Consider the following 20,072-nt stretch of genomic DNA (forward strand, 5'->3'; position numbering starts at 1 on the left):
TTCTAATATATGAACAATTATTGTATATTACATAACTACAACTACTCTTTACTTGTAATCCTCTCTGGATTTCCAAAGTACATGCAAAATAATAGACATGAAGTTTTTATAACATTTTCTTGCTCATAATCATTTTTTTGTCATTTCAAAATAAGTCCTGACAATGATATAAATATTGCACAGTTTAATTGTTAAACTTTTATGTTATTTTGTGAAGTGAAATCATGATGAATAATAATCAAAATAAACACCAACATACATAGAAAATAATATACTATAAACAAACAACACTTTTTATACAACATAATTTTTGTAACAGAAAAAATAAAATAAGAACATGGTCTTCCACCATCTCACAAAAATCCTGAGTTTGCCTGCTAGGTCAGAGTAACAGTTCAATCACCAGACATAAGAAAACATCATTTTGATACAGTTTGGGGGGTAATACCCAACTTCTGTCAATATCATTATTAGGCCGAGGAGAAAAATGTCATGTTTCTCAGCCAAAAAAAATAGCCATCTTTGGCCCACAAAACAATGAATACAGTTTTCATTTATCTTTTTTGTTTCATTAAATATCAGCTGTTGCAGTAAATTTCAGATGATATCAAAGTGTTATTGTTAATTTAAGTTCAAATACAGAGCTGAATTCTGGATGGAACCTACTCTGACCCCTATACCTTTACTTGTAATTTTGCCTTACTGCTCCTATAATGAGCCAATGACAAAGCAAGAATTTTGCTTTTAAATTGTCCTCAATGCGCATCAATGCTGTCTTTTCGTACAACAAAATGTTTAATAATTCTAAGCAGGGTACCATGAAACACAACCTAATTCTTTCAGAGGCCTTTTGTATGGAGCTGGCAGAAGTTGGAATTTTTAACCAGACCAGCATCTGCCCATGTTGGATGCTTTACAAATTTGCTTCCTGCAGTGGCTAATTTACTCAATTCAGGGCAAAATGATCTGGCAGTATCATTACCATGCTGAATATGACAGCTCCAATTAGCCTTCATAAAGCCATTACATAAAACACTGGCAGCCTCATAACTGAACTAAATGGCTCTTCCCCTCTATGAATTTAAAATGTAAAATTGCAAAGTAATGTGGAAGTCCTGTACTAAAATATTGTAATATCCATTCTTCATTTAAGTTAACAATTTATTCATATTTACTTACGTTGTCTACAGATCCCTACAATGTCCATTGATACACAACCTGTTAATTAGCATTATCATGTCACGAAATAACTGATAAGCCATTTTTGTGTTTCAACTGAAAAATGGAAAAAATAATTCACATTCATAAAATCAAATTATATGTACTGTACCTTGAGTTTTTACGCGGACAGTTACGGTACGTATCTCCCTGGAGCCAATCTTGCATCGATACTCGCCGCTGTCCGATTTCCGCGCATCATCGATTTGCAAGTTATAGAGGCCACTCCCATGGTCACCATTGAGTGATATTCGAGACCGTAACTCTGCGGGAAGGTCGATATCAACAATTAATCCTCGCGTGTATCTCGCTAGATTTGGAGGTCCCCGCCATACCACTGGAAGTCGCCTAGATGCTCGTGGACAAGTCAACGAGAGTGTTTCCCCTTCATTGATTTCTAGACCTGAAATATAAATAACCACATTTTACTTTACAAAATATGATAGAGCCAAAAAACAACACTTTTAGTTCAGGTTACATGATCCTACCGTTACATGATCCTACCGTTACATGATCCTACCGTTACATGATCCTACCGTTACATGATCCTACCGTTACATGATCCTACCGTTACATGATCCTACCTACAAAATAGGCGCTTAACCTACCATTCTAATGGTTTGTTGGTAAAATTTTTAAGTGAGTGTTTTAACATGTAGTTTAAAACCTTGTAAGAGTTGTACAGAAGATTACTTTAACGCCATTCTCCAATGATGACAATTATGTTCTTTCACATATCCCTAATAATTTAATTTTTTTTAAAGCCTAAATACCCTTCTTGTTTTTGAAAAGGATGTAACCCTAACCACCCCATTATATTTTTTTTGGCCTAGGATAGAAAATTCTGACAATGGGAAAGAAAAATGATATTCAAGGGCAATAACTCTGCTGCCCTATATTGTGACTTATGAAAGAGATTAATATTCTGACTATATAGCATATGGAAGAGTTCACTGACAATGGCAATAAACTGAACAATAAAAGGTAGTAATATATTTATTCTCAATAAGCTTTATCACCTGAAGTGGCATTAATATGCTGACGCAGCGCATTTGTATTTAACAGTACAATGATTCAAAAAATTGTTGAATTTGTAATGGAAGCAAACTTGTGACTTTTTTGTTTTCAATTTTCTACTAAATATTAAGTTGAAGAATATGGCTTTAGTTATAATTCCTTTCAACGTAGCATTTTTGGAATTTCTGCACAAATTTGAAGACACCTGTTCATGCGGTCTATATTTTGCCCATAAAAGAAGAAACTAAAGATTGAATACAACCAGTTATGTTTACTTTCTATCTTTACATAAATAAATCAATGATAAAGTTAAAATTGCCCCCTTTTTTCTCTCAAGTTAAAATGGCAATAAATAACTTCCAAGTTCAAACATTGTTCACCTTCTTCTTCAATACAGCTGAGGAATTATTTGCATTGATTAGTGTACATAGCGATTTTTACGGACTTTAATGAGAATGACATGCTTAACAATATCTGAAGCTATTGAGAATATAACCCATATATACAAGCAAGATCCGGGATTTTCGCTGTTTTAACGTCTTTAAATTTGGTTGAAATATAAACTCGCAGCGAGAATCTTTAAATTCACAACATGCAAACAGAAGTTTTATGCAACAAAAAATGTTCTACTAAATAATGTTTTACATAATTTTATAATTATTCTTCATTTTTTGCATCATTAAAGAGCAGACAAATTATGCAAGTTTTTAATATTTCAAGGATTCCACACAAACGATATTCAAGGACTCAGACGAGTAATTGAATACACATCAGATCATTTCAAACCCTGTACATGCAGTGTTTCTTTTTGGCTGAAAATGGGGTCGAAATTCAGCCCAATTCACAATAAAAAAAAAGCATACTTTTTTCACAAAAATTGGACTCCAAATTCACTTGCTTTTAACTAGTATAGTTGTGTAAAAAAGCATTCCTAATCTCTTCAAATTCTGTATCTTAAAACAAGTGCCTTTGCTTTGTTTCCCTGTTTGAAAAGTACTATCATTAAAATCTACAATTTAAGGCATTTTGTCACTATTTTCAAAATTCTAAGGACCCTGGCTTCTTTCCCAAAAAGGTGGAAAAAGACACTGACAGATATTGTACATTCTTCAGCCTTAACGCTCACGTGTCCACCAATGGCATCATGGGTTGCATTCACATTTAGAACGCCTCTGATGAAAACAAGCCTGTGATGAAAACAACCACCAAGTTTCCATTTAGTCATTAATTGGTTTTATCACGGACCTATAAAGCATTGATTGGCAACTGCCCCATATCGGTGAAACGATAAGAAATAATAATTTACCCACAATCCTTAGCGCGCGCTTCGAAAATATCGAAAATTCCGCCAAATCTCCGATCGGTGATTAACTGCGATCTTCGGTTATTTCCGCCAACTCTGCTAATAATGCCTTGTTCGTTATAGATTTAATTATAATTAATAACTGTGATTTTAATCAGATTCCATTGGACTATTATCAACTCAAATGAAAGTACCGCGCATTTGAGTCAATTTTAATTAATGTTTTCCTACATGTATATATTCTCGGAATGAAATCCCACTGCATGCGCGAGTTTGAGATCATCACATTAACACAGATGATAGTTGCCAATCCATGGTTTATAGGTCCATGGTTTTATTAAGTAAGTTATTAAGAACCTATTATAATAAGCACAGGCGAGATGACCAGTATAGAGGCATACTTGGTCACACTACATGTATATAAGAAATTCATTATTTATTTTTCTTTTACAGTTAATTCAGATACCGGACTGTCTCCGTCCTATGCCAAAAGGGCTGCGCTCATCTTACGCTAAATTGATGGTTTAGTAAAGAAAAAATAAGCAATACTCTGTATAAATTCTATGTAATCATAGCAACAAACAATTTTTCAAAATGCGCAACATATGATTGCTATGAAATATATTGAGACTAGTGATGGGCAATCGGTTGAATTTTACAATCGATAATCGGTTACAATCGGAGACCATCAACCGATTAGACATCGGCTATAATCGGATATTATAGAGCAGTGGTTGCTAGTGATATACTTGAAGGTAATGGGCATCACTTCGTCTATGTAAGCTGAATTAAATATATAAACCAAACAATAGAACCTACATATTCATTTTTCAGGAAACTAACAAACATAAAACAGAAAAAAAAATATATTTTTAAGTTAAAAAGAAAAAACAACAACATTAAAGTGAAATGTATACATCAGAAATTTCAAAGTCACCAGTATGAATCTACCAGTAAATGTTTGTTTAGAAATATTGTCTGGTCAATGAGATATGGGTTCATTCTACATCTCTTCTTGCTCATCACCTGTGATCTAGTTACTGTATACCTATTTTGCGTAAGCCTTTTTGCAAAGGCAACATACGCCTCGCTTATGTCAAGGTTTTCTTTGGTTGGAGGTCCTGGTTTGATTTTCTAAATGCAAAAAAGAGCCAGACTTTAGATTTCGCTTTCCCACCCGGATAATTGTTCAGCATGTCGTCATGCCATTCTTACGAATTGTACCCAAAGAAAAATGAGCAGAAATGTCGGCAAGATAAAAAAAATCGTCAATGAATACTGAGTAACCTCCCTTGATAAATTTGTTTGATGTTCCGCGATAATCGATTATGATAATTTACAATCAATTATCGCCGATTTTGAAGCTTTCCGATCAATTTTCGATTATAATCGATCATCGGCCCATCACTAATTGAGACTGCTATTTTGTTTTGTTCAAACCTAAATGTATTGCACCAATGCAGTCACAGCGTCTCTTCAACTTGTATAAGGTAAAATTTGAATTGAAAACGTTTTTAATTAAATCTTTATCATGATTTTTATCAGGTAACTGTAGAACTCATGTGAATACATTCAAAACACTTGTCAAAATTGAAGCCAATTATGTGTTTTTTTCTACATAAATCCAAGTAATTTTCTTGTTTCCTCCCATTTTTTGGGGTGAAACAAGATCATGGAATCTGCAACCACATCAGAGGCGTGAGAGGTCTTGGCTGCAACAGAATGGTTCCTATTAGAATCGCACTATAATGGGCATGAATGCCATGTTGATGTGCTATAAAACGCTCATAAAACCATCAGAACATAATCACTGAGCTATCATGAGCCAGTCCGGAGCAGATAGGAGATTAATCAGATCTCGAATTAGCCGCTAATGAGGGGATGGTGGAGCTGGTTTACTCCGACACCTAGGCTTCTGTATGTAGCTGCTTGTTGAATGAAATTGTTTCCATAAAAAAAAAGAAACTGAAAAGATTTGCCAAACCCAAAACATTTAAAGGGACTTTTTAACTTTTATAGGGTTAAACATCGAACAAATCAATTTTGTGGGAAATTCGAACAAACTGCTTGCTTCAATGATAAATCATCATCAAAATTAGAACACTGTTGTTAAGAATTTTTTTTACAAAAAAATGCAAAAGAGAGCATTAGTAACGCAATTCAAATGGGTATCTGCCTATTACTGTATGGTGTTTTCATACAAGTAATTGAATCATTTAATTTAAAATGTTATAAAATAATTGTTGCAATCATAAATGTTTTGAACCAGTCCCTATAACAGTGCAAAGAAAATATTTGGCTGCCGTTTAAATGAAAATAACTTTACAAAATCCACCTTTGATTTTGATGGTTGTTTGAATAAATTTAGCTGAATCGGATAACAAAAATATACTTCATGACCATATAAAGAGCTTGATATAAAACACATATATTTAATAAAAAGATAGGTTAGCGATGTCATAAACAGTCACCATATTTCATTTCTTTCATCTTGTCACTGTCACACTGTGAAGAATATAAAAAGATTCAAATATCTAGAAAATTTATCACCCATGATCTCATTTCATACCCAGTGAAGCTAAAATTTGATAGATTCTATTCCATTCAATCTATTTCCCCATTCTTTTAATATTATGCCATCTAAACCGATAGACCACTCAAGTGTGTGTTTTTCTGGCCGTTTTTGAGGCCAAACTTCGGCCCCATCCCACTCCTGAATTTTTTCCCCCCACACCCACCCAGGTAAAGAAATCCCCTTAAACAAAAAATAAATAAAAAAATAAGCAAATGTAGCACTATAATGCCATTCATAATTATGTCAATAGGTTTGCTGAATAAAGGGTTTGAAAACGAATTGAACATAATATCAATCATGTAGTTTTTCCCCTTTTTGCCAAAACAATGTTATTTCCCCCCCCCCCCCCATCAAAGGGGTCTTCCACCATTCCCCTACACTGCACTAGCCTACTTAAATAGGGCAAATACATGAGTTAAGCAATTAAGAATCTAAACATGCACTACACATAAATTATAATAGTAAATTTCTAATTTAAGAAACATTAAATTCCAATTATAGTGGAAATGCATTTTCGTGTGATACATTGATTCTAAATTGTGACACAGCTATTTTGACTAAATGTATTTGGCAGGGGGAATTTGTCAAAAATACATTAATATAATGAATAGCAAGGTATTCAGAAATTTGACACCAAGTCTTATTTCCACTTAACACACTAAATATAATGTCAGTAATGCGAAAAACCTTTTATTTCAGATGATAACTAGGTCACATTTCTCGAGCTCTAATGAAACTAAAATGGGAAAATGATTGAAATTTCACTCCTTTTTGAATATATTTAACCCACTGGTTTAATACATTCACACTCATGTGTGTTATATAAGGCTTGATAATGTCAGTTTGTTTGGGGATGATCAAGTTAAATTCACTTGTAATCTGCCAGACATTGCAAATGTCACACTGTCAGTGATTTTAATGAGATTCACCAGTTTACTGCCCTTCAGAGCAAAGCCTTACAAAATAATAATGTTTTTTTTCAGAGAAATTATAACATTATGATTATGTATAAATGGACTTGCATTGACCTTAATTTAAGAGGTGCATGCAAGGCTGAAGATCTACATAGCCTTGCAGGCATTCCTCATAATAGTTGTAGCCCGGAATTATAGCCATTCTGGTTTTTCCGACCTAATCCTCCGGTACAAACAAAATTAAACCGTTGTAATATACACATGTTATTTAGGAAACAATAGAGTCACTGGACTGTTACATGAATTTCAATAGCTTGAAAATCACCTTTTATTTGTACCGGCATGGGAAAACCCAGTTATGTTAATTCCGGGCTATATGTATTTAGAATACAACCTACATTTTCAGCCAATGAAATTGCAAAAAGGCAATCATTAAGTATTATGCTTAATCATTAAGAATTTCAACCTTCACGGGTGGATAAAGGTGCCCCTCATTTGATACACATTCCCTCTGTCAGATTTTACATCAACAATTTTTTAGGCAATCAGGTAGTATTCTATTAGACAGTGAGATGACCTGAATTGATATTTTAATGATTAGGAAGGGCTGGTTCACTACCCAGACACTCCACCCATTCTTAATCATTAAAATGTTACTTCAGGTCATCTAACTATTACTTAGACCTAGCAATAGACCAATTTTAATGGACCAGTGGTTCAAAAGATGTTCATTGACTTCAAGCAAACCGACTTATGCAGCTAGCTTGAACAATTTCTAGTTTCCTTACATGATATAGCAGGCCTTTTTGATCTTCCCTTTTAACTGTTGAAGCACTTAAGTGAAAGAATTCTGGCTTACTACTTCAGACCACCGCTTATCAGGCCATAAGAACCATTTCTTAATAATTTCTCTAAAGTTTAGTTATAGTTATATTAGATGAACATTAAACTTTCCAGCTGCCTGAGGGCGATTTTTAAGGTCAATCACTGAAAGCCCAATACCTCACAGTGAGCATTGTCAATAAAGTCACTTTTTAAAGGCTTTTAATGGGCGTTTTATGGGGGAATCTCTACTCTCATGTAAATACATGTTCTTATTTAGATCTCTACTTTTTTCAGAGTTTTATTGTATTGAGTAACTTAAAACTCTTAAACACCTCCTGGGTGCCTTAAACAACAAATTATAATGCCATTGAAGTTAAGATTGCAATTAATTCCTTACAAAAATTCACAGATTTAAAGAATATTTGCACACCTTTCTCATCCAAAGAGTGAAAACTTCACACAAAATGTTTGAAAAAGTGACAATCCATATTGTAGACCAAAATATAAGGAGGATTTTATGCAACACCTAATAAACCGCTTTAACTGTCTTGTATAAGGATTAGTCAAGATCAAAGCAAAATAACAGGCAGAACACTATAATCATTGTAATCTGAAGAAATGTCAAGAGTTATCACACAAAATCTGATTTTGGGAGATTAAGGCTAACCTCTGTCCTAATATCCTAATAATACACAAAATAATGCAATCTTATTATAAGTAATCGGTTATGATATACCACCAAAAAAATAAATGTGCAATACCCTGGCACTGAAAGATATGTAACGTGATACTTTCTAAGCTGATTAAAGTATTTTCTCTAGACCTAAACATCAAGTGCCTAATTCCAATTGATCTCAATCAAACGGTTCCCTTTACTTTAAAAATACTGTATTAGTAACCAGATAGCAACTGTGGATTCCAACAGGGACATTTTATTTTTTTAATGTCTTTTGAATGCATATCTATGCATTTTTTACAACGGCTGTAAATAATATTTGCACCACAACGCAATGAATATAGTTATTTTTTTCGGAAAAAGCTAAATATTTCCAATACATAATGCGATATGGTTGAAAGACCGAATATGACCCATATTGGAACCAAAATTTCATTCAGTAAATGGACAATTTATCAAATTAAAGGTTCAATCTTTTATGCAAACTTGAAAACTCATTGAAAATCTACATACCAATGTCACCAAGCGCTGATTTAGTTTTATCGCTGTCAATTTTACCGACTCTATTTACAAATGTTATTACACTGCTTTCTTTTGCTGCCAAATGTTAGGGATATGGGCTGGCAATTGACGAAGTATCGTATCTCTGTTACATAACCATGATGCCGAATAATTATCCAAACTGATAGGATGGATAACATCTAAATAATTTCGACAACTTCAAAAAGATTGAAAAACTGATTATAACGAAAGAGATCCATCTGGCTTTGAAATGTATACCCAAGATACTGCACATGTATGCAGAAGTTTACAATATGAAATCGATCAAAATATTTCTCATGAATCATTTGTGGATCAGATCAATTTTTTTTATTGAAGGTTGAAAAGTGGGCAAAGGAAATTTGGGTAAACTTCCAAACCATAAACAATAATTTATGACAGATCATATTCTGGCATTGAAGTGGACTCCTTCAGAACAAATTCCATCTTTAATTGATTACAACAACCTGTTTTCATAATTGATATTCAGTGGATAGCACAACTGTTGTTAGCAAAAAAAGGCAGATGAAGCTGTCAATCAATTTGTGAACTGAATATTACTGGTATTAGTGTTTTTCTTTTTTTAAACTGCCTGTGCCTTCCAAATTGGGAAAACACTGACTTCAGTAAAATACAAAATGATGCCAAAATAACTAATATAATAGCAGATATACATGTGCTGTCTCTTTTGAAGCGTACACTTTATTGTATAATAAGCTCTTTTTTATACAGACCTTCAATGTTTTTTCAAGAAAGATTTTGCTTTCATATTCTTTCATAGAAACTGTATTTAACAAACTATTATGTATTTCTTAACTAGGAAAGAAATATGAATTATGGGGGGAACTTGCCTCTTTTTCGGAAGAAGAAACAGCTTTTAGAAGGCACTACATTGCACCAAGAAAAAATAATGAGGTATTGAAAATTTATGCACAATTGTATGAAACAGCATCATACAATTGTCAATTTTTTGCAATTTTCCTGTCTGCACAAAAAATGTAGATAGTTCAAGATTAATTTGCGTAAGCTCTCCAAAATCCACCCCATGTCAATATTTACCTTATTTCCAAAACTAGGTCTTGGGGTCTAGTTGGTGATAGCATGTTATATGATCAAGATAACAGGCATGATTACATGTATTTTTACCTATATAAATAGTCTGCCATTATCTAATCCCTGCAGATTTTTGACAGTTCATAGTGGGCTGAAATCTGCGCAGTCATCAGCAAGGTTTTACATTAAATTGCACTTTGTTCAATAACATAAATGAAAGGTCAATAAAATATAAACATTCAGTTCAAATTGTGAAATTCAAAACTAAAATGAGCACACACGGAAAAATGATCAACTTTGAGTTATCATGCTCAACATTGAATTAATACCTCATTTTAAAACGTTTTTATGATATTGAATCGTCACTCTTACAATAGATACATTTAAAATCACATTATTACTGTGTGATTTTTTTCTATTTGGGCAACTGAAAATAATATGACTCTCAAAATCTCTGTAAAAACTGTATTTGATGTTGTAACCTTAAAAGACCATTCTTAAACCAATGCAAGTATGTGATTTATGCACATGGATGTTCTTTTATTTGTAAAATGGCATACATTGCAGCTGTCTAGATGTTTAAACATTTTCTGAATGGAGTTTACTTTTTAATCTTGTAACCCCATAATAGAAAGATCGTTATCAAACATTTTACGATTTATTGAGAAAACAGTTGATATGCCTTACAGGTTAACAAATGAATGTATATCGAAATCACTTAGGAAGGGCTTTATTTGAAATCAGATTAAAGATATTTAAAGAAAACGCCGTGTCTAAACAAAGTGCAGAGTAAGGAAAATTCGTACAAAAAAATAAAACCCTTTTTTTCACAACTTCAATTCAAGTCTTGTCAAATATATAACATCAGTACGAGAGGCTGTCGCACGTCTTCTAATTTCAACGATCTTACACAATTTCCTGAATAAATAAAAGGTATAATTGAAATAAAATTCATAAAAAGTTACTCAACCATGAATATTACATACCTCGAAAGGAATATAAAACAAGCAGTGCCTCATTTATAATCAGCAGTCATTCAACTTGACCCACATACCACACAATGGGGAATATTAATTTTTATGACACTTCTTTTCAACATAAATAACCATTATAAAAGTTATCAGTGAATTTGCCAGACCCATAAATTTGTAAAATTGAATCTCATTTAAGTCATATTGTGATGAAATTAAAAACAGAAATTGTATACAATACGGCTTGAACAGTTATTATTTTCTTATCACAGACTAGGATGATTAACCTTAAATGTACATTGAATCTACGAATCACCAAAAATATGTAGTTTCATCTCCTTTAAAATTAACTAAAAAAATAGCAGTATTATTATTATCATTTTAATATATTTGCTTTAATTAGTGTTCATTTCAGATAATAATGCATCCATTATGAGTATTGAACTAGATAAATTATAAAATATATATCGTGAATTCAAATATGATAAAGAGCAATGCTAAGTCAATAATACAGATTCTACAAAATTGGGAATTAATCAAACTAAACTGTTTTTTTCTCTCTCTTCTGCAAATAATATATATTTAAACAGAAAATGTACAGAAGGGAGTACAATGTTGTGGGAGTTTTCTCTGAAACTCTTGTTAATGGACAAAATACAATTAGGAAATTAAGACATTATTTTTTTTATCTTGACAAAAAAAATCCTTCATAATTCATTAATTGTGTCTTCTCATATTTTGAAGTCGTTAATTCAAGACAATTATATTTATTAAAATAGGTTGAAATGTTTGCGCATAATAAAGGGATTAATGTAAATTTAGTACAGACGGAAATGCAAATATTTGTATGCACCTAAATGGCTCTTATCTAATGCGTTAATTGATAAAACAAATAATAAACTACTAAACAATTAAATACATGTACACATATCGTTATCAATTTTAACCTAACTTGCGCGACAACCTTCGAAATATATTGAAATTCCTTATGTATAATTTTACATGCTTTGAAGTTTTGCAATTAATTGCAGTCAAGCGTCTAGTGATGCAGATTTATGTCGTCTGTTACACCTATTTTCGCACCTGCATTTTAACTCACCTTTTATTAACTCAGGTAAAATTCCAATTAAAGAAAGTAATATCAATATTTCACGTTTAAATCCCATTTTCCATTTGTAGAGTCTAGAATTTATCTCAGAAACACCCCATTCAAGACACTTCCTCGAATCCCAGTCCCACAAAACTACAAATCCTGAGCAGACCAAATTTCGCGGCAGCTTTCTTACGCACCGGTAACAGTAATGCACAGGTGGCGCTCTAGGTAATCTATAGTCTGTTTCAAAATAGAGTTGAATGGCGGGAAATTTCAAATGCCGTGCCTTGTATATTTAACCATATATTTTTTATTAAAAATCAATGTAAATGCAAATTGTTTAAGATTGCTTTAATAAATCTGAGGGAATTGTATTTATATTTATAATAGATGATTTGGATTCAAATCTGAAATGGAAGTAAATAATGAAATGTACTTGCCTTTTGTGAACATGGTCATTTACTGATAAAAATTACCAAATACATACTTGTATGAAGGGTCGCCAAATTTAAAAAGTATCATATATCATTTTCAAAAAGACTAGCCACATTTTCGTTCCAAAGACTTGTTGAAGATTCCTTAAACTTTGTATGCACATTATTCATGGTCAATAGATGACCCAAACTGATTTTGAGTTAAGGAGATCAAAGGTCTTAGAGTCTGAGTTACCTTTACTTGAATTTTATTTTATGGTTTGGAAATGACTTGTCAAAGAGCCCTGAAACTTATTTGTATGTAACAAACTACACAAATATGCTTTGGCGTCTGGTGGGGATCAAACCTACTACCCCTCCCTCTGACTATTCCTTGTTGCCATAAAAGCTAGCTCCAAACCAAGACATTATAACTGCCGCTATATATCCAATACCTGGTTTCACACACCTCCTTCATTTTAGGAAATTGTCCTCAATTTTCGGAGACTAAGGTCAATTTGCTTTACTTTGAGGCTTATCATACTTAGAGTTCATTTGTGTTCGGAGCCAAAAGAGGCAAACTGCTTAAAAATGCCTTGTCCATCTGGTGGGGATAAAACCCATGACCCCTCGCACTTCAGGACTCTACCACGTCGCAATACAAGCTAGCTCCAAAGCCTAATGGTATAAGAGCCCTATACATCCAATACCAAGTAACATGTACAGTGGTCATCATCAGTAGATGACCTTTATTGGTTATGAGGTTAATTGGTAAAGGTCAAGATCATGTTTACCCTTACCAGAAAGTTTCCAATAAAAAAAAAACTTGTGAATGAGGTGTTGTACAGCTTTCAAACTTGGTATGCACTTTGGTCAAGGTCAGGTGATTCCTATTGATTTTGAGGTCAGTAGGTCAAAGGTGACACAATAGTCATCTGTTATGCATCAATATTATTGGTATTCAATAGCGTTTGACACTGAAGACTGCTTCAGACAGGTGTCACATATATTCACGGAATTTTAAAATAGTGATTATTTGCATTTTAGGTTCCTAAAAACAATGCCATTAATATATATTTCCTAGGATTTCACAGGTCATATTTACAGTTGTTTCTTGGTTTTCATGATTTGTGTTATTGACAGTTGTGTACAAGGGGTTAATGAAGACTTGACAGTCAGAGTCATAGGCTTTCATGAACCATATCAGATTAGTCTTAGGTTACCATTGACATGGACATTAACAGCTATGTCCAAGTGACATTGAAAGTTGCTTAGAAATCTAGGATTCCACAAATAATGAGAGTGCAGTACTAGGTGTCCATGAATTGTACAAGGACAGTAAAGTTTTAGTTTTCAGTACCAAGAGGAGTGACAGTTACATCCAGGGTTCTTTAAACGTGAAAGATGAGTTCTAGGCTTACACATTGACAGTTAAGTTCTAGTTTTCAATGAACAATACAGTGACAGTTGAGTCCTAGGTTCTTCGAAACTAAAAAAATGAGTCTTTTATTTCCACAAACAATGGCAGTTCAGTCCTATGTTTCCATAAACAGTGAGAGTTGAGTCCTAGGTTTTTAACAAACAACAATAGTCCGAGTCCTAGTTGTTCATGAACAATGACAGTGAAATCCTAGGTGCTCATGAACAGTGACAGTTGAGTCCTATGTTTTCATGATCAATGAAAGAGGAGACCTATGTTTCCATGATCAGTGACAGTTGAGTCCTATATTTCCATGATCAGTGACAGTTGAATCCTATGTTTCCATGATCAGTGACAGTTGAGTCCTATGTTTCCATGATCAGTGACAGTTGAGTCCTACATTTTTATGATCAATGAAAGATGAGTCCTATGTTTCCATGATCAGTGACAGTTTAATCCTATTTTTCCATGATCAGTGACAGTTGAATCCTATGTTTTTATGATCAGTGACAGTTGAATCCTATGTTTCCATGATCAGTGACAGTCGAGTCCTACGTTTTTATGATCAGTGAAAGAGGAGTCCTATGTTTCCATGATCAGTGACAGTTTAATCCTATGTTTCCATGATCAATGACAGTTGAGTCCTGTTTGCATGATCAGTGAGAGTTAGAGTTTACATGAGCAATGGCAGTTGTTCCATGTTTTCATGATCAATGATGGAGGAGTTCTATGTTTTCATGATCAGTGACAGTTGAACAATAGGTTTCCATGATCAGTGAGAGGTGAGAACTAGGTTTACATGAACATTGACAGTCATGTCGTATGTTTTCATGATCAATGACTGTTAAGTCCTATGTTTCCACACTAAATGACAGTTGAGCCATATATCTCCATCATCAGAGACAGTTCAGTCCTATGTTTCTATGATCAGTGGCTTTTAAGTCGTATGTTTCCATGATCAATGGAGGTTGTCCTATGTTTCCATGATCAGAGATAGAGGAGTCCTATGTTTCCATGATCAGTGACAGCTGAGTCATTTGTTTCCATGATCAGTGAAAGTTGAGTCCTATGTTTTCATGATCAATAAAAGAGGAGTCCTATGTATTTCCATGATAAATGAAAGTTGAGTCCTAGTATGTTAAAAAAATAAGAGAGTTCTATGTTTCCTTGATCAGTGACTGTTGGGTCCTATGTATTCATGAGGAGTGACTGTTGAGTCCGAAGTTCTATAATCAGTGACAGATGAGCACTAGGTTTCCATAATCAGTGAGAGTTAAGTCCTATGTTTCCATGGTCAATGACAGTTGAGACCTATGTTTTCATGATCTATGACAGTTGAGTCCTATTTTACATGAGCAATGGCAGTTGTTCCATGTTTTCATGATCAATGATGGAGGAGTTCTATGTTTTCATGATCAGTGACAGTTGAACAATAGGTTTCCATGATCAGTGAGAGGTGAGAACTAGGTTTACATGAACATTGACAGTCATGTCGTATGTTTTCATGATCAGTGAATGTTTAATCCTATGTTTTCATGATCAATGACAGCTGAGTCCTATTTTTCAATTATCAGTGACAGTTGTGTCCTGTTTTCATGATCAATGAATGTTAAGTCCTATATTTCCATCATCAGAGACAGTTGAGTCACATTTTCAATTATCAGTGACGTTTGTGCCCTATGTTTCCATAATCAGAGAGATTTGAGCACTAGATTGCCATGGTCAGTGGGAGTTGAGCACTAGGTTTCCATGATCAGTGAGAGTTGAGAACTAGGTTTACATGATCAGTGAGAGGTGAGCACTAGGTTTCCATGATCAGTGAGCACTAGGTTTACATGATCAGTGACAGTTGAACTGTAGGTTTACATGATCAGTGACAGTTGAGCACTAGGTTTAAATGATCGGTGACAGTGTTGAATCCTACGTTTCCATGATCAGTGACAGTTGATCATTATGTCTAAATATAGCTCATTGAGTTAATATTTCTTGTTACCGGTATCATAATCCCAACTTAAAATAAAGATTCTTGTATATTGTATCTAGGTTTCCATGCACAGTGAGATTATAGTACTAGGTTTCTATAAACAGTTGCAGTTGGACATCAAGTCTAAGGATTAAATAAGATGGTGTAATTTGTGCAATGTCATATCCATAATTAAAGGGGATGTTTTTCAATTGCCCATCTCCCATCTTTACTTTTGTCAGAGTTTATCAAAGAACTGTAGTTTGTGTAGAATTATATCCAGTGACACACACATACTATAATAATCCACTTATCATTCAAGGCAGGGGGCATATAAACCTAGACATATCAATCATTTCTGAATATATTTGTTAATCAAATAAACAGTAAAAGGTGAAAATGCTAGTTTTAACCTCACATTTATTCATTTATGATCTCCTTTACAAAAATAGGTCATATTTAACATTCTTCAAATGACAATACAAACTGTGTTCATTTTCATGTGACAACATTACATTACAACAGGATTTTTATGTCATTTCATTCTGAAAAATGAACACAATTTACATACAGCAAAGTATTTAAACATTAAATATCTATCAACCATCTTTAGAGCTTTTACAATATACAGATAATGGCATAAATGAATGAAATGAAAAAATGGTAAAATGCAAGTTCATTTCTTGGTGCATGAACAATCTTCCAATTGCTCACTATAATTATGGTACAACCTCGTAATAGTTAAACAATTATCTTTATCTACTTGCACCATTTCCAATCAACACAATTCTGAGGTTTACTATTTAAAAATATTTTCTTGGAAGTTCACAAGACTTATCTATTTTGTATGAACAGGTATATTTGAACAAACCTGATTGTAAAATGAAATATTTCTGCGTAGAATTAATTAAATTCTATCCAACATTTTCTCAGTCAGGCACATTTAATCTGTTCTGCTTCATTTTTGGCATATGGTGAAATTGGAGCACTATAACTATCTGTGTTATCAACAATAATAGTTATATTTTTTAAGCCTCTTCAACCATTTTTGTCTCATAATTGTTTGTGTTTCTGCATTTTAGAACAAAACCACTCTGTCATAATAACTATCTGTAAAATCACCGATATTAGATTGTTCCAGTAACATACAAATTAATTCAGTCAGCCAGAAATCACAATCTCTCCATCTTGCCCTGCAAATTTCTGAAGCTTTGTACGAGGGTACGAACGTTGGGGTCAACGCTGCTGACAGACTGTAGCTCAACCAGATAGCAGGCAATGTAGTCAAGACCCAGGGTACTAAACTGACGTCTGTAAAATAGAATAAAAACAATTTCATTTCTAATAACATAATTAATCGTCAATTTTATTTGCACAATGAGGTTAAAACAGCTTCACTGCATATAAAAAATATCATAACAGCCCTACGCTTCTCACCAACCAGTAATATTAAATAAAACACTTTTTCATCCAAATATTGCCAAATGTCACCCTTCTTGTTTAATGTATTTTTTCAGTCCAATCAAAACACTGAAATTCTACTCTTAAACTTAATTTAGATCTAAGTCTGTTATTGAATACTGCCCAGTTTAAAGATTATACAAGTGTACAGTATGTTTTATATGAGACATGTTTCATATTAAAAGACAGAATTGTTCACAAATTTAACATACTATTCAATTGTCTTAACAACTTATTAGTTATAAAGTTAACAATGTCATTAATGAGATAGTCAATAATTTTTCAACATGAAATATTTGAGAATTCCTTTTTTTCCATTATCTGTATATTGTAAATTAAGTACAGCTGAAACAGTTGTCTCAAATCTGTATGACATACAACAGATCACAAGTGTGTCCATAAATCCTCAACAGCAGTAAAGATTTGACAGTTAAAAACAATGATGTTAACAATGTTATTAACTTAAACTAAGTTCTAAACTTTCCACCCAATCACGGCCAATGTTGGACATAAAAGCTTGTACCTCTCATACAAGGGTATGACAGCGGTGTTGCTGGCAAGCTTGTTCAGGAAATGGTGAATCACGTGTAACAGATGCCATGGCCGGTCCACGCTTGACCAGAAGGGGTCCTGAAAAGGAGTATTATAAAGTCTATTATAAATACTAGTTCCATGTTATCTTATATAATGAATAAACAGATAACTCGAGTTGTCATATGACCTCGATGAAAATAGTCTAGTCTATTCCAGTTTTGGGTTGTAAGAGTGGTTACCAATTGCCATACCAGTACAACAGATAACGCTATTACTAATATGCGTACATTCAGTACAAGTTATCATAAGCTATAAGCATATGCCTGCCCCCATGATGGTTGATGTCAAATAAGGAGGAGTGATGCAGTAAGAGGTAGGAACATGGGTCTTTAATCCAACACATAGTCTTTATGTATCATGTGTGCACACATGCGCCTAGTAATTATACAATCCCTCCCTGCATGACAAAGTTACAGCCTAGACATGGAAAACAGGACAGCCAGATGGTGATCTTTGCTCGCACAGAAACTAACAAATCCATGATGACTTAATTTAAATTGTAATTTTTATTAAATACCAAAAAGTAAAGAAGAATCAAGTATCCCTAACCACCTACCCTTGACTTGAACATGCGGTCATACAGTTCTAGCAGCCTTAGCGCAGGCACACCAATGTCCAACATGAGCTGGTACACCCATCCAACGTCCATACCATTCTCACAACTACGCTGTTCCAAGTACTTTGTAATAAATGCTGGAATGAACATGCTTTGAAATGAGGAATGTAAAGTTTAAAACAAATATAAGAAAAGTTTGAACAAATAAAAAATGGCTAAATTACTAGTCTTATGTTTATAAATATTAAGCTACTAGTATTTAAACTGAATCACACATGCTTGAAACTCTAGCTTACTGTCAATTATGACTGCAAAAAGGTCCTATTCAAAACAAGTGTATTTAATCAAAGTTTCTAAGATTTCCAATATATCAGCAAATCCAAACTATTACTGTATTATTGTATGAGGCTACAAAAAAGAAACAGTCTATCTTATAGAAACTATTAACTTGCGTAACAAGCAGTCATGAAATCAACTTACGGAATGGAAAATATCGCTCTGCCTTGAAGTAAGTTTTCCCAACTGCACACAATTTGTTGCCGATGTTTTTTACCCTCACAGAAGTTGCACTGGACCGTGTGTTCTCAAACTCTGAAACAAAAGAGGCAATTTAATTTCTCTTGTCCAGTAATTAGATCCACTACTGAGCATCGGAATGACAGGACACTGTTCTGCCAAGAGATTTTCAAGTGCATCATCTAAACACATACACACTAGGCAAATACAAGGGTATCATTAATTTTTTGGCCAGTTTTCACCTTTGCCTCTGATGATCTGCTGTGCCACTATGATAGAGGCAAGCACAGTAGTCGATCTCAAGTTTAGACTCAGTTGACTACACTTAAGACTGCTCATAGCAACAAACATGTTTCCCTGGTACTTGCCTTTGTCTATGATGTATTGCCTCTATGAAGACACTGTTGACAATGGCAAGTTTGCACTTTGACATGTCAAACTGGTCAGTATACAAACATATAAAATTGTAAATAGCAACAAAAATCCTAGGGTTGTACTTACCTTTGTCTACGATGTTTTGCCAGAGATTCTCAATGAGGGCACTGTCGTACAGGCCGGCACAGTTGACAATGGCAAGCTTACACTCAGACAGGTCAAACCGGTCTGCAAACTCCTCATACAACTGGGAATGGAGGGATAGAATAAGTATAACAAGAGTAACAAGATGAAGACATGGAAATAGTATTAGACAGTGATTTGCATCACAACTTGAGTTTTTTTTATACAAGCCAAATATTTAGTTTTATTACATTTGCAAGACTTATTAAGACAAGAAATTTAATTCAAAAAAATGTTAAGGTAGATAGTCAAGTGTCAAGACCAAAGACTGAAAGCTGCCAGCTTATAGCACATATCTCATTAAAAAGTTAAAGAATTGTCTACAAAAACCTAGTACATACTTGGTAGTGCATGATTTAAGAAGGAGCATGAGCAAAGACCATTCATAATTTGTGTTCTGTCTGCT

At 33.7% G+C, this 20,072-nt stretch overlaps 2 protein-coding genes across 3 annotated transcripts in view; both read right to left on the bottom strand.

Annotated features, from left to right (window-relative positions):
• The window catches only part of LOC128213631 (laminin subunit alpha-2-like), a 93,442-nt gene extending 81,081 nt beyond the window's left edge, over nt 1–12,361 (bottom strand). The window contains exons 1-2 of the mRNA XM_052919610.1: nt 12,192–12,361; nt 1,331–1,621 (exon numbers count right to left, since the gene is read on the bottom strand). Of these exons, the coding sequence (XP_052775570.1) occupies nt 1,331–1,621; nt 12,192–12,258 (358 nt within the window). The 5' untranslated portion in view covers nt 12,259–12,361. The remainder of the gene's footprint in view (nt 1–1,330; nt 1,622–12,191) is intronic.
• Nucleotides 12,362–16,383: 4,022 nt separating this feature from the next.
• Nucleotides 16,384–20,072, bottom strand: part of LOC128214183 (nuclear pore complex protein Nup155-like) — a 32,018-nt gene continuing 28,329 nt past the window's right edge. For both annotated transcript variants that reach the window (XM_052920526.1, XM_052920525.1), the window contains 5 exons: nt 19,610–19,730; nt 19,073–19,183; nt 18,593–18,729; nt 17,966–18,072; nt 16,384–17,292 (listed from right to left, as the gene is read on the bottom strand). In XM_052920526.1, the coding sequence (XP_052776486.1) occupies nt 17,154–17,292; nt 17,966–18,072; nt 18,593–18,729; nt 19,073–19,183; nt 19,610–19,730 (615 nt within the window). In that variant the 3' untranslated portion in view covers nt 16,384–17,153. The remainder of the gene's footprint in view (nt 17,293–17,965; nt 18,073–18,592; nt 18,730–19,072; nt 19,184–19,609; nt 19,731–20,072) is intronic.

This window comes from Mya arenaria, chromosome 13 (genome assembly GCF_026914265.1).
Source record: "Mya arenaria isolate MELC-2E11 chromosome 13, ASM2691426v1".
In the NCBI taxonomy this organism is placed as follows: domain Eukaryota; kingdom Metazoa; phylum Mollusca; class Bivalvia; order Myida; family Myidae; genus Mya; species Mya arenaria.